Source organism: Garra rufa, chromosome 8 (assembly GCF_049309525.1).
Source record: "Garra rufa chromosome 8, GarRuf1.0, whole genome shotgun sequence".
Classification (NCBI taxonomy): Eukaryota; Metazoa; Chordata; class Actinopteri; order Cypriniformes; family Cyprinidae; genus Garra; species Garra rufa.
In genome coordinates, this window is record NC_133368.1 from 6,504,663 (window position 1) to 6,517,840 (window position 13,178).

The 13,178-nt window shown below is 34.3% G+C and overlaps 1 protein-coding gene across 2 annotated transcripts in view; it reads right to left on the reverse strand.

The window, feature by feature from the left end:
- Window positions 1–13,178, reverse strand: part of pard3bb (par-3 family cell polarity regulator beta b) — a 456,057-nt gene that overhangs the window by 115,359 nt on the left and 327,520 nt on the right. For both annotated transcript variants that reach the window (XM_073845438.1, XM_073845437.1), the window contains exon 19: window positions 725–841. In XM_073845438.1, the coding sequence (XP_073701539.1) occupies window positions 725–841 (117 nt within the window). The remainder of the gene's footprint in view (window positions 1–724; window positions 842–13,178) is intronic.

Below are 13,178 nucleotides of genomic sequence, written 5' to 3' on the forward strand. Positions count from 1 at the left end.
TTTAGATCAAAATATCATGTTTTGTCAACACGGACATGTGAAGTTGGCTATGTACTAATGAAAAATGATTAAAAAACACTGTTATTTTTTTAAGAATAGTGTTCTATCATGTATCATGTTAACAAGAACACTTGAATTAATAATTTTAAGCTTTGAAAACACACTTTAGGACATTTTTTGTGCCTTAAGCATCTCATCAAAACGTTATCGTCTCATTTTCGCCTGTGAAAAAAAATGACGAAAATTATTTGTCGGTGAATTAACACTGCATGGAAGAGAAGAAATTCCTGAATAAAGTTGTCTTTGCTCACACAAAGTATTCTCATAGCTTTGTAACATTACAGTTGAACCATTTATGTCACATGGACTATTCCAAAGATGTCTTTACTATCTTTCTGGGCCTTGAAGGTGGTAGTTGTATTGCTGTCTATGCAGGGTCAGAAAGCTCTTGGATTTCATCAAAAATATCTTAATTTGTGTTCTGAAGATGTACGAAGATCAACATGAGAGTCAGTAATTAATGACAGAATTTTTAAAATAATATTTTACCCAATAGATGTATATTATGTATACTACCGCTCAAAATTGGGTCCAAATGAGTCACTTATTATGAGATTCCATCTCAGTTAGAATGCTGTTTATGTAGGCAGTTGAAAACATGACAGCTCACTAGGTTTTGATAGTGATTCATTGTGGTGTGACGGTGTAATGACATCAATCCCACCTTTCTCTCTCTTCCTTCATCCTCTCCAATTCTTCCTCACTCAGAATTTCTGATGTCTGCTTCTGCGCATTCATTTTCATCTCCGTCTTGCTCTTCTCTTCTTTTTTCTTTCCAAATCTGTGAGAGAGAGGGCACAGAAAGACATCAATGAGTGATCACTGTTTGCAAATGACGTTTATCTAGGAAAACAGGTTGAGCGACTGTCTAGTGTGTGTGTGTGTGTGTGTGTGTGTGTACTCTGGGGAGTTCCTAAATTGCTGTAAGGGCCAGAGCGTGTCAGTAGAGATGTTCTGTTAACATGCATCATTTCTGCACCAGTGATTGAGTCCTGCACCCGTCTCCATTTTCATAGAAGGTCATTTCTCTTGTGTGCCTGTGTCTCAAACCCACTGCCGCCCAGCCGAGCAGCACAGCACGCAGCTTCAGCGCAGTGTATCAATGTCAGAGTGAGCAGAGGCCATGGCCTCCAGCTACACATGCACAAACACACACCGGGACTCCTCTAAGCGCACACACACACACACACACACACACACACACACACACACACACACACACACACACACACACACACACACACACAGTCAAGGATATCACACACACTGTCAAGGATATCACACCAGTGTACTTTAGCGACTCACATCCGGCTCACACTCTGAACTAGATTATCTTCACATGAATCTGACACATCTGCACACAATGATCATGATGTGAACATGTCTCTCATGCACTCAGTAATGGTGAGGGAGAACATGAGCTGTATTACACAGCACTGCAGGTGGCACTTATACACACCATGATATCACTTCAACATAATCACAGGCTCTGAGTTACTGAGAAAAATAAAGATAAAAACACAATTACAAAAAAGATTCAGCATAAGACATTTCTAAAAATCTCAAAAAGACAGGAATAAGTGGAGACAGGAAGGCACAAATGAATGATGAATGTATGAACAAACAAAAAGTACAAGCAAAGGAACAAATGAATTAAATAAAACAAACAAATGACAAACAAACAAATACAAAGGAATCACTAAAAATGAACTAAACAGAACGAATAAGCAACAAAATGAAGGAGCTACCCAAGTGTGTACAAAATTACAAAATAATTACAAAATTAATGAAGCAAGCAAGCAAATAAATAACTAACAGAAGCATCTAATAAATAAATGAATGAATGAATCATGCATGAATGAATAAAAGGAACCAATAAACAACTGACAAAGACAAAATGGTATGGAAGCCTGTTTTCACCTCCGAATAAAAAATATAAAAAGGTTATTGTGACTTATTTTTCTTGCCGTTGCGAGTTTGTATCTCACAATTCTGACTTAGAGATACGAATTTCGCAACTGCGTGTCAAAGAAGTGCGAGAAGCAAACTTGCAATTCTTAGATAAAAAGTCACAATTGCGACATGTGCAATTGACTTTTTTCACCGAATTGCATGATATAAACTCATAATTGTCGCTATTTTTACTTTTTTTTTTTTTATTCGGACTTTGAGATATAAACTCGCAATTGCGAGTTATAAAGTTGAATTTTGAGGGAGAAAAAAAAGCTGATATGTTTTTAGAATTGCGAGTTTATATTTCACAATTCTCACTTCTTAACTCGCAATTGCATATTACGAAGTCAGAATTCCGAGTTTCAAACTTGCAATTCTGAGAAAAAAGTCACAATTGCGAGATATAAATGTGCAATTCTGACTTTTTTCCTCATAATTGTGGGTTTATATCTCGCAATTCAGACTTATTTTCGCAGTTCTGACTTTGAGACATAAAGTCGTAATTTGCGAGGTTATAAAGTCCAATTTTGAGGGGAAAAAAAGACTGATATGTTCTCAGAATTGCTAGTTTATATCTCACAATTTTGGCTTAATAACTTGCAATTACATGTTATAAAGTCAGAATTGCGAGATATAAATGTGCAATTCTGACTTTTTTTTTTCAGAATTCTGATAAAAACTAACAATTGCAATTTTATCTGTAAATTTTTGTTTTGAAAGTGAACTTCTCCTTTAAGGAGTTGTATTTGTAGGGGTTATTATAGCTCAATTCCTAACCCCAGAACTCACTGATTTTCAAGACCATTAAATGAGCAGATAATTTAGGGAAACAATGAGTCAACAATTTAATCAATAAGTAAAAGAATGAATGCATTGATGACAAATGGAGACTACAATGCATAAAGTCTCTTTCATTTGTCACGTGCTGCATATATCTTTCTCTGCAGAACCTATGAGACATCTAATGCAATGCCTTCAAAAACTAGACTTTAACACGAACACAGCAGGACTGTGTTCAGATGTTGTGGGAAACTCCAGAGGGCACAGAGTGAATAAAACGAAAAGAGTAGCAAAATTCAGAGGTGATTCACACTTGCCATCAGGCATCAAGGCTTCATCTAAGTCAACAGATTTGTCCAGAACATTTCCTTCTTTCACTCCGTCTCCACCCGTTACTCAGCGCTCGAGCAGGGCGGATGATTCACTGCCCGTCAGCGTTCCATCTTTCCTCTTGTTTCCAAACAAAGTCCAACGAACAAACGCTGTTTTGCCAAGTTGCTGATTGACATTGCCAGGAGGAGAAGACGGTTTTCCCAGACAAACTGGGAAAGTGTTACAATATCTGTACGAGGAATAAGGTGTCAGAATGATCAGCGAGCCTGCGGTTAAATACGGGCCAAATGAACTTTCTGCCACCCTAACAAAAGACGTGGGAATTGAGAACATTTACTGGACATGATTATTTCTTACTGGCCAAGAAACTGTATTCTGCACTGTGAAAATATTAAGATACTGAGAATTATTTATGAACAGAAATTCACTCTGCTCATGTTTCATGAATGAGGCCCAACGATAATTTAGTTGGCCATTCATATTGCTTTAATTTGATTCGCTTACATCACCTCCATCAGATGAGATGTTTTGAGACCAAAATATAAAACACACACACACACACACACACACACACACACACACACACACACACGCACAGCTCTTAGGGGACTCCTGTACAGTAAGTCACATGACTCTTAGTGACCCCAGACATGTGAGAGAGCAAGAGACATCCTCACAGACACATTTAGCTTTTCAGTATAACCAGTGTTGACTAACGCAGCTTAAGTGCAGACTAGATTTTCCATTCTCCACTCAAACATACAATAACATACACTCATCGCTTAATACCTGTTCTTACAGCACTCCCCTCACTTTTGCTAGAGATACACACGCAAACAACATGTCTGAAATCAATGTCATAAAACACTCTGTATGTTTAGCAGAGCTAGAAAGCAGCTGAATCTAATTTCTCTTTTAAACTGTACTCTTTCTCATATATAGTGTTGGAAAGATTCATTCTATTGAACTCATTCAAAAACTCATTTTAGTGAACTGATTTAAAATGGCAGATTTACTGTAGTGAATATATTCAAAAAGTCAGATTAAGTTTAGAGAACTATTTAAATGACAGATTTATTTTAGTGAACTGATTCAAAAAGTCAGATTCATTCTATTGAATTGTTTAAACTATATATTTATTTTAGTGAACAAATTAAAATAGATTTTTTCTAGTGAACTGATTCAAAAAGTCAGATTCATTCTAGTGACCTATTTAAGTGACAGATTTATTTCAGTGAAACGATTAAAAAAATTCAGATTCATTCTAGTGAACTGATTCAAAAAGTCAGATTCATTCTAGTGAACTGATTCAAAAAGTCAGATTCATTCTAGCAAAACAACAGATTTATTTTAGTGAACAAATTTAAATAGTCAGATTCGTTCTAGTGAACTGATTCAAAAGTCAATTTATTCTAGTGAATTATTAAAATGACAGATTTATTTTAGTGAACAAATTCAAACTGTTAGATTCATTCTAGTGAACCGATTCACGTCAGATTCATTCTAGTGAACTGATTCAAAAAGTGAGATTCATTCTAGTGAACTGATTCAAAGGTCAGATTTATTTGTGAATTATTTAATTGACAATTATTTTAGTGAACAAATTCGAACAGATTCATTTTAGTGAATGATTCAGAAGTCAGATTCATTCTAGTGAATTATTCAAATGACAGATTTATTTTAGTGAACAAGTTCAAATAGTCAGATTCATTCTAGTGAATGATTCAAAAGTCAGATTTATTCTAGTAAATTATTCAAATGACAGATTTATTTTAGTGAACAAGTTCAAACAGTCAGATTCATTCTAGTAAACTGATTCAAAAATCTGATTTATTTTAGTGAACAAATTTGAACAGTCAGATTCATTGTAGTGAACTGATTCAAAAAGTGAGATTCACTAGTAAAACGATTCAAAAGTCAGACTCATTCTAGTGAATTATTCAAATGACAGATTTATTTTAGTGAACAAGTTCAAATAGACAGATTCATTCTAGTGAACTGATTCAAAGGTCAGATTTATTTTAGTGAACAAATTCAAACAGTCAGATTCATTCTAGTGAACTGATTCAAAGGTCAGATTTATTTTAGTGAACAAGTTCAAATAGACAGATTCATTCTAGTGAACTGATTCAAAGGTCAGATTTATTTTAGTGAACAAATTCAAACAGTCAGATTCATTCTAGTGAACTGATTCAAAGGTCAGATTTATTTTAGTGAACAAGTTCAAATAGACAGATTCATTCTAGTGAACTGATTCAAAGGTCAGATTTATTTTAGTGAACAAATTCAAACAGTCAGATACATTCTAGTGAACTGATTAAAAATTCTGATTCATTCTAGTGAACTGATTCAAAAGTCAATTTATTCTAGTGAATTATTCAAATAACAGATTTATTTTAGTGAACAAATTCGAACAGTCAGATTCATTTTAGTGAACTGATTCACGTCAGATTTATTCTATTGAACTGATTCAAAAGTCAGATTTATTTTATTGAACAAATTCAAATATTAATTTTAGTGATCTGATTCAAAAAGTCAGATTCATTCTAAAGAACTATTTAAAGGACATTTATTTTAGTGAACAAATTCAAATAGATTCATTCTAGTGTAATGATTCAAAAGTCAGATTCATTCTAGTGAACTATTTAAATGATACATTTACTTTAGTGAACAAATTCAAATAGATTTATTGTAGTGAACCAATTTCAGATTCATTCCATTAAACTGATTCAAAATGTCAATCATTCCACTAAACAATTTTAAAATGGTAGATTTATTCTAGTGAAGTCACATTCATTTCACTGAACATTTAAAAAAAGAATAACCAATGTGATTGCCTTATATTTATTTTTTCTTTTTATGTGAAATGTTTAGCTGAATGCTACTGTTTATTACTTTGTTTCCTTCAAGTTACATAAATGTGGGTTTTCTAGCTTTATTCGTTTTAACGTAAAAGTATCTGTTCAAGTTAAATCCTAATTGAGGCTGAGATTGGATTTTCATTAAAAAAAAAAAAATCTCAATGCCTAAAATCCCCTTGGCTCTGATTAAATTGCCATTATTATCATCATCTGATACATATATATTTAAGAAAATACTGTTAGTGTGTGGTGTAATTACATTTTCAAGAGAGTATCTAGACTATAATTTAACTATTTTAATTTAGTTAGGGAAGCTACTGTTTTAAAAGAACACTTTCTACTTTGATATCCAGCCCATGCCTTAAAGTGTAATTTATACTGCAATTTATTCAATCAAAACAGGAAGAAATCAACTGTATACAAAGCCTGAGGTATGTGAGTGTATACCAGTAAAGAAGCCTTGTAAACACAAGCACGCATTATGCTAAATGTGAATGAACAGATGAGAAAGGACAAGCCATCCCACTGTTTCTCTCTCTCGATCACGCACTCTTCCTGTATGTCCTCTGGCTGTGTATTTGTGTGTGGATGCAGCACTCTCATAACTTAATTACTGTATTTATCTTATTAGACTGCAGCTATTTAATGTTAGTGCTTTGGCATGCGCTTCCTGCACATCCATTCTGCTGCCTCATTAAGATCAGGCCCTATGAGACCTAAACGCTAAAACTCACACTCACATTAACACATAACATGCTGCTAATGCATTCTGACATAGCATTTATCAATACAATGAAAAAAAAAATCTCGAGCAAAAAGACCACAAACAATCTAAAAAGTGTCAACTGCTGGATAAGTCCATGAGATTTTGACACTTTTTAGATTGTTCGTGGTCTTTTTGCTTGAGATTTTTTTTTTCATTGTATTGATAAATGCTATGTCAGAATGCGTGTGCCAAATGATTTTCCCCAAGTGCAAGTGGATGCACCAGGGACAAATGTGTCTGTTAACAGGATCTCTGACACTAAGCTAAAGGGCACAGCGGCCGCTATCAAAGAAGAAGCCCAGCTGAGCCCAAACCAGCACATGGATAAATAAAGGCAATAATTAGGCTGTCATAAGAGACCCTGCCACTTGCTTCAGCTGTTCAGAGATGCTTCAAACACAGCCTGTCAGTTAACCAGGCACAGTACTTAGAGGGGGAGTGGTTACAGGACAAGAGAAAGACAGATGTGGCATGCCAAATTACTACTAACAATTATGAAGTCACACTGGAAAATACAGATTTTTACCCCTAATTCTAATCTTCAAATTTGATTCATGCAGTTTGCAAATTCCAAATTAAATAAATGAACAGACAAATAGGATGTAATATTCAATTCTGATTATGTAAATACATTACAATACACTTTAAAATTTAGTTTATTTGTTTGGTGTAGGAAGCTATGGTTACCGCCAGTGTTGTTTTCGTCAACGATGACGATGACGAAATCATTTCGTTGACGCCACTTTTTTTCATGACGATAACGAGACGATGACGAGATAAAAATGGCTCGTTGATGACTAAAACATGACAAGACGTGTGTGAGTTTTCGTTGACGAGACGAGAATAGACGAAAATGTTAGTGGGTGGTCCGTCAGACATTTAAAATGCATGACATTTCCGCTTATTGTGCATGCCAATTAAAACTTAAAAAGTATCTGACGCTATGGCAAGCCGTTTTAGCATTAAATACTCTTTGCTATACTAGTATGGCAAGCCGTTTTAGCATTCCATACTTGTTTGTCTTTTATGTTCTAAAACATTCCTTCATTATTGTAATTATTGGTGAAAATAGTTGATCCGGAAGCTCACATTGTGTTGAACTATAGATCTGCTATTTTCAGAACTTATAAGTGACACTACCCAACAGCAAAATACTTACTGACCTACATTAATTTGTTAAAAGACTACTTTTTTCCCTTTTTTTGACTAAAACTAGACTAAAACCTTTTTGACTTTTCGTCGACTAAAATTAGACTAAAACTATCACATATAGAAGTGACTAAAATTTGACTAAAACTAAGAAGCATTTTAGTCCAAAAGACTAAGACTAAGACTAAATCTAAGATGGTTGTCAAAAACAACACTGGTTACCGCCGATTGAAAAACTGGAATTTACTGTATAATGCGGAATGTCACGGAATTTGCCAAATTTTCAAATCAAAAGTAGGTCAGCACACTTAAATCAAAACATGATATGGACTAGCATCTGTGAATATTAAGCTGCACAAAGACTATTTAAAGCCGGGGTCCTATTATGCTCTTTTACAAAGTTTTTATTTTGTTTTTGGGGTGCACTAGAACATGCTCTCATGCTTGGTGGTTCGGAAAATGCATAATTCTTCACATAAATTACATTATTACAATGGCTTTCTCCCCAGGCTAACACAAATGGCTCGATTAGTTTCGGGTTCCACCTTTTCGGGAAAAACCAAATGTATTGTGATTGGTTAGCAGTCCCACTGTGTTGCAATTGGCGAACAGCTTAGCTGGTGTTCAGTACTGCCACGCCCCTTACCAAAGCAGCAAACTAGATTAAAGTGATTCTTACGTTTTAAATATGGATATTTTTCTTACAACAACACATCGGATCGCTAGAGGAGGCTTTTACTGATCCCCGGAGCCATGTGAGGCACTTTTTATTATGGATCGACTTGTTTTGGACTGATGGAGAGAAACACCCGTCTATGCCGTTCAGATCTAAAACTTTGGAGTGCCAGGATTATTTTTAATATAACTCCGATCACATTCGTCTAAAAGAAGGAAGATATATACACCTAGGATGCATAAAGGGTGAGTAAATAATACGCTACAGTAGTGTTGGTCCTATCATCAGCCTGCGAGATCGCTGATACATGATATTATCATTATTGTGCTACTGTATTTAACTATTTACATGCCTGAAACCAGCTCCAGCATAAGGCTAGTGAAGCTATCTACACTGTATGATGAATAAATCTCTTACCACACGCTGCACACGTCTATGGTGCGGCAACCGATGATCGTCACTAGTCAATGTTTATGTTTACATAAGGCCTGTGTAAACTCAGCCTGTGTTTCGACTCTCTGTACAGCACACATCAATGGCGCGACAGCAGCAGTTCGCGGACACTTTAGACAAAGCTCGCTGAAGCATCTCAGAAGCGGCTGTCCATGCTACATCGCTAAAGTTAAGCGAATTCCGCACCCCGTTCACGATTCAAATTTCCGTAGGCGGGATTTACGCTGTGACCTCATAGCATTTAAATATGAATCCAGCTTGTTCTGTGTGAATGAATGGCGCAGACGCGTAGTTTTGCTTATTACACACAGTAGTAACTACTACTCTCATACAAGATAAACAAGTTTGTATGGTCCTGTCATGCAGACAAAAACATAAACATGATGAATAGGACATACGGCTTTCCATGGTTAAACAACATATTGCTGTTATCACTTAAAGTTTTCTCACTTTTGTTGCCAGCTATTTTGACAATAATGGCTGTATGTTGAGTTATTTTCAGGGGACAATAAATCTGTACTGCTATACAAGCTGCACATTGACTACTTTAAAATATATCCACATTTCATTTCTATAGTATTGTCCCTTGAGAAGGGAAAATGGTTGCTGAAATGTGAGGGGTGTACTCACTTTTGTGAGACACTGTACATACTGAATTGCACGTAATACTCTATGTTTTCAGCCTCTGCTGCCTATATGAGTACATAAATACACAATCACAGAGTCACTTCATGAGCATTTTACACTTCTTTTGAGAAAAACTATCGTCATAAAGGTCTTCAAAGCATCCCGTCAAAATAAATGTTTGGTTTAACTTGAATAAACTGTGACAGAAATATATTATTTAATGTAATGATACTACTACTAATAATTAGTATTAAAATAAATTAAAACATTATTTTTTAAGGAATATTTACCAGAGAAATTATTTACTAGAATTGGCAGGAAAATGTAAATACACAACACAGTATTTCTGAAAATAAAGAAATAAAAAAATAATATATAAAAAATATGTTTAATTAAATAATCAGAATATTCTCTAATTAATTGATTTAATTAAAAAAAAAATTATATATATATATATATTTATTTTATTTTTTTTATTAAATCAATTAATTAGAGAATCCAGAAAATTAATGGAAAACACAAAACTTGATAAAAATAAAACTGAATTTGAGGAAAAAAATTAAATAAATAAACAAATACATTAAAAAAAAAATTCATATGGCCCTAAAAATGTAATTTTTGCTAAACCTTTAATAAACTGCTGTTAATAAACTGCGTATGTTTCATAATTTAAATTAATTAGACATGCTTTTTGATTTTTCTTTTTAAGGCGAGACACTGTAGGTGAATAGGGTAAATTTTTTTTTACTAATAGTTATCACCTTGCTTACCCAGTTAATTGATTACATTGATAATTGCAAAAAAAAAAATTCTAAAATGTTAGGTTTAAATATGCAAATGAGGCATTGTTTAATGAAATATGATCTAAATGTGCATACATTTTTAGTACAAAAATCTAATCACTGGAAGTTTCAAAATTCTTGTTTAATTTTTTTTTTACATATTAGAGTCAAATGTTTTTACAATGGGAATTTTGGGTATTTCATATTGTCACTTCATAATAAAAAAAATAAAAAAATTAGAACAGACAGAAAACAATATATTTTTTTTTTTTTTTTTACATTTTTGGGGGAATAAATGTATAAAATCGAGCTAATTTTATATGAACAAATCCCTCTGTAAAAACCTTCAGGATATAAACAGGAATGAAAATGTAAAGTTTGGTGTGTGTAAGTGCTACTGAAGTAGAGATTTATGGCTCAGTGTAGGAGAAAAAACTCTTTTTGAGAAAATAGCCTTTAAAAATATGGATTGTAATTGAAATCTATTGCTAAAAAAGAAAACACTTAACTGTCTTTTGGATGTTTTCTTTCCACTAGTCTGAAAAAACACTTTATGAAAAACCAAAAAGCCCAAAAATCTCAAACTGGGCGGGTGCATGAAAAAACAGTGTTTTTACCTACAGTGCCTCCCCTAAATAATAATAATAAAAAATTTTGGAAAAATAAAAACGGAATTTGGGGGAAAAAAAGACTTCATAAGGCTTCAAAACTTCAAAAACTGATTTCATAGGGCCCTAGCAATGGTAAAGCAGTTATTATTCCTTTCTTCCATGTCACGTGATTTTAATATGCTGATGCTACACTTTTAGGATTTTTTGATGAATACAAAGTATAAAAAAAAATGCATTTATTTGCATAAAACTTGTATAACAACATAAAAGACTTTACTGTCATTTTTTAAATCAATTTACTGAATTACAAAGGAAATTATCAAAAATCCAATTTTAAAAATACAAAAGGAAATTAATTTATTCTTCTAACATGAAGATAAAAAAACAAAAACAATTTTAAAGACAGATATTAGACTTTGTCTACCTACAATTATACTTCACGTGACTTTTTAAGATTTAAGATATCATGATGATATATTTTAAGTGTATTTAGTGCGCAATTGATATTCACTGTTTTTAATATTTAGGCAGTGAATGTTTTAGCAGAACCCTCAAAAAATGGCAGACAAATACCCAAATATGTTTTATTAAAGCGTGATGCTAAATATTATCCTAACAATGTATAACAATTGCAGCATCGTTAAAGTGATTTAGTACATTGATAGTTTATCAAAATTGAGTGTAAAATTGCCTAACAGTGAAGTCAAGAGCTGCTGATTGTTCCACAGTGTTAAATTCATCACGCGGCAGTAAACTCTACAGGGGGTGAAGGCCCGCGGAGAAGCCAAACTGTGCTGATCATTACCAAGAAATACATCACGGCTCTCTCTCTCTCACTCCCTGTGCCAAACATTCATTTCCTCCATGTCTAATTAAACTACCTGCTTGTAAAGTAAAAATATAGTGTCTTTCTCTCACGTTTGCCCGTTAATTCACTCCCCTCCTGGTTTTCTGCTTTGCTAAGACTCTCTCTCTCTCTCTCTCTCTCTCTCTCTCTCTCTCTCTCTCTCTCTCTCTCAGAGAGCTGTAGGCAAATCTGTATCCTCTCCGGATAACGTTTCCCTGAGGGCTGCGGGAAAAGAAAAGACTGGGATTTAATCTTTTCTTCTGAAGAGATGGGATGAGTGAAAAAGGTGCTTTAACAGTTTCTCACTCTGACCGTCTTTAACACACACTTACGAACCGCCACACACACATTTTCAGACACCACAAATATACGGCAAGGTTTATTTAAAGGAAACCCAGATGAATGGAAAAGCGCTTCAAACGAGGCGTGAAGAGGAAGGGGTTAAGATTCAAACATCTGCAGAGCACAAAAATGAAAATCTTGCACATCCAAACAGCGTACACACACAGATAAACACAATGACCTCACACACACTCGCAGAGCTTCAATGTGCTGATAAAAGGGGACCCACAGGGCCCGTCTGTGTGTGATCTGAATATGATGGTATGTGGGGTGAGCAGCAGTTCACATCAATCCAAAAAGGAAAGACAAAGACAGCAAGAGAAACATGAAAAAGCTCAAAATGCTGCAGGGTAAAACTCTAAAGGCCACTTTCCCAGACACTGATTAAACCCAGGACTACAGTGAAAGGGATAATCACTGTTGGAAATGTTTCAACGTGATCTATGGCCAAGAAAGCACAGCTAACGGGGTAAAGCATAAGAATATAGGATTTTAGAGAGGACTAACAGTAACATATAGCACAGTTCACCCAAAAATTCACAATTCAAAATCAATATTTACTCACTTTTACATTGTTCCAAACATGCAAGATTTTCTTTATACAGCATGTGGAATTTACAAGTCTGAATCTTTGTTTGAAGAACAGACAAATTTAGGCTGTTATCTACCAAAGATCTTGCCTTTTACAATCTTCAACCTCTTAAAGGATTAGTTCATGCCCAGAACGAAAAATTACAAATAGTTTAAGCACCCCCTTGTCATCCAAGTTGTTCATGTCTGTCTTTCTTCAGTCGTAAGGAAATTATGTTTTTTGAGGAAAACATTTCAGGATTCTCTCCATATAATGGAGTTCTATGGTGCCCGAAAAATTGAACTTCCAAAATGCAGCTTTAAATGCATCGCTGAGCTAAAAAGATGAGCATTTGTGGTTAAAAGTG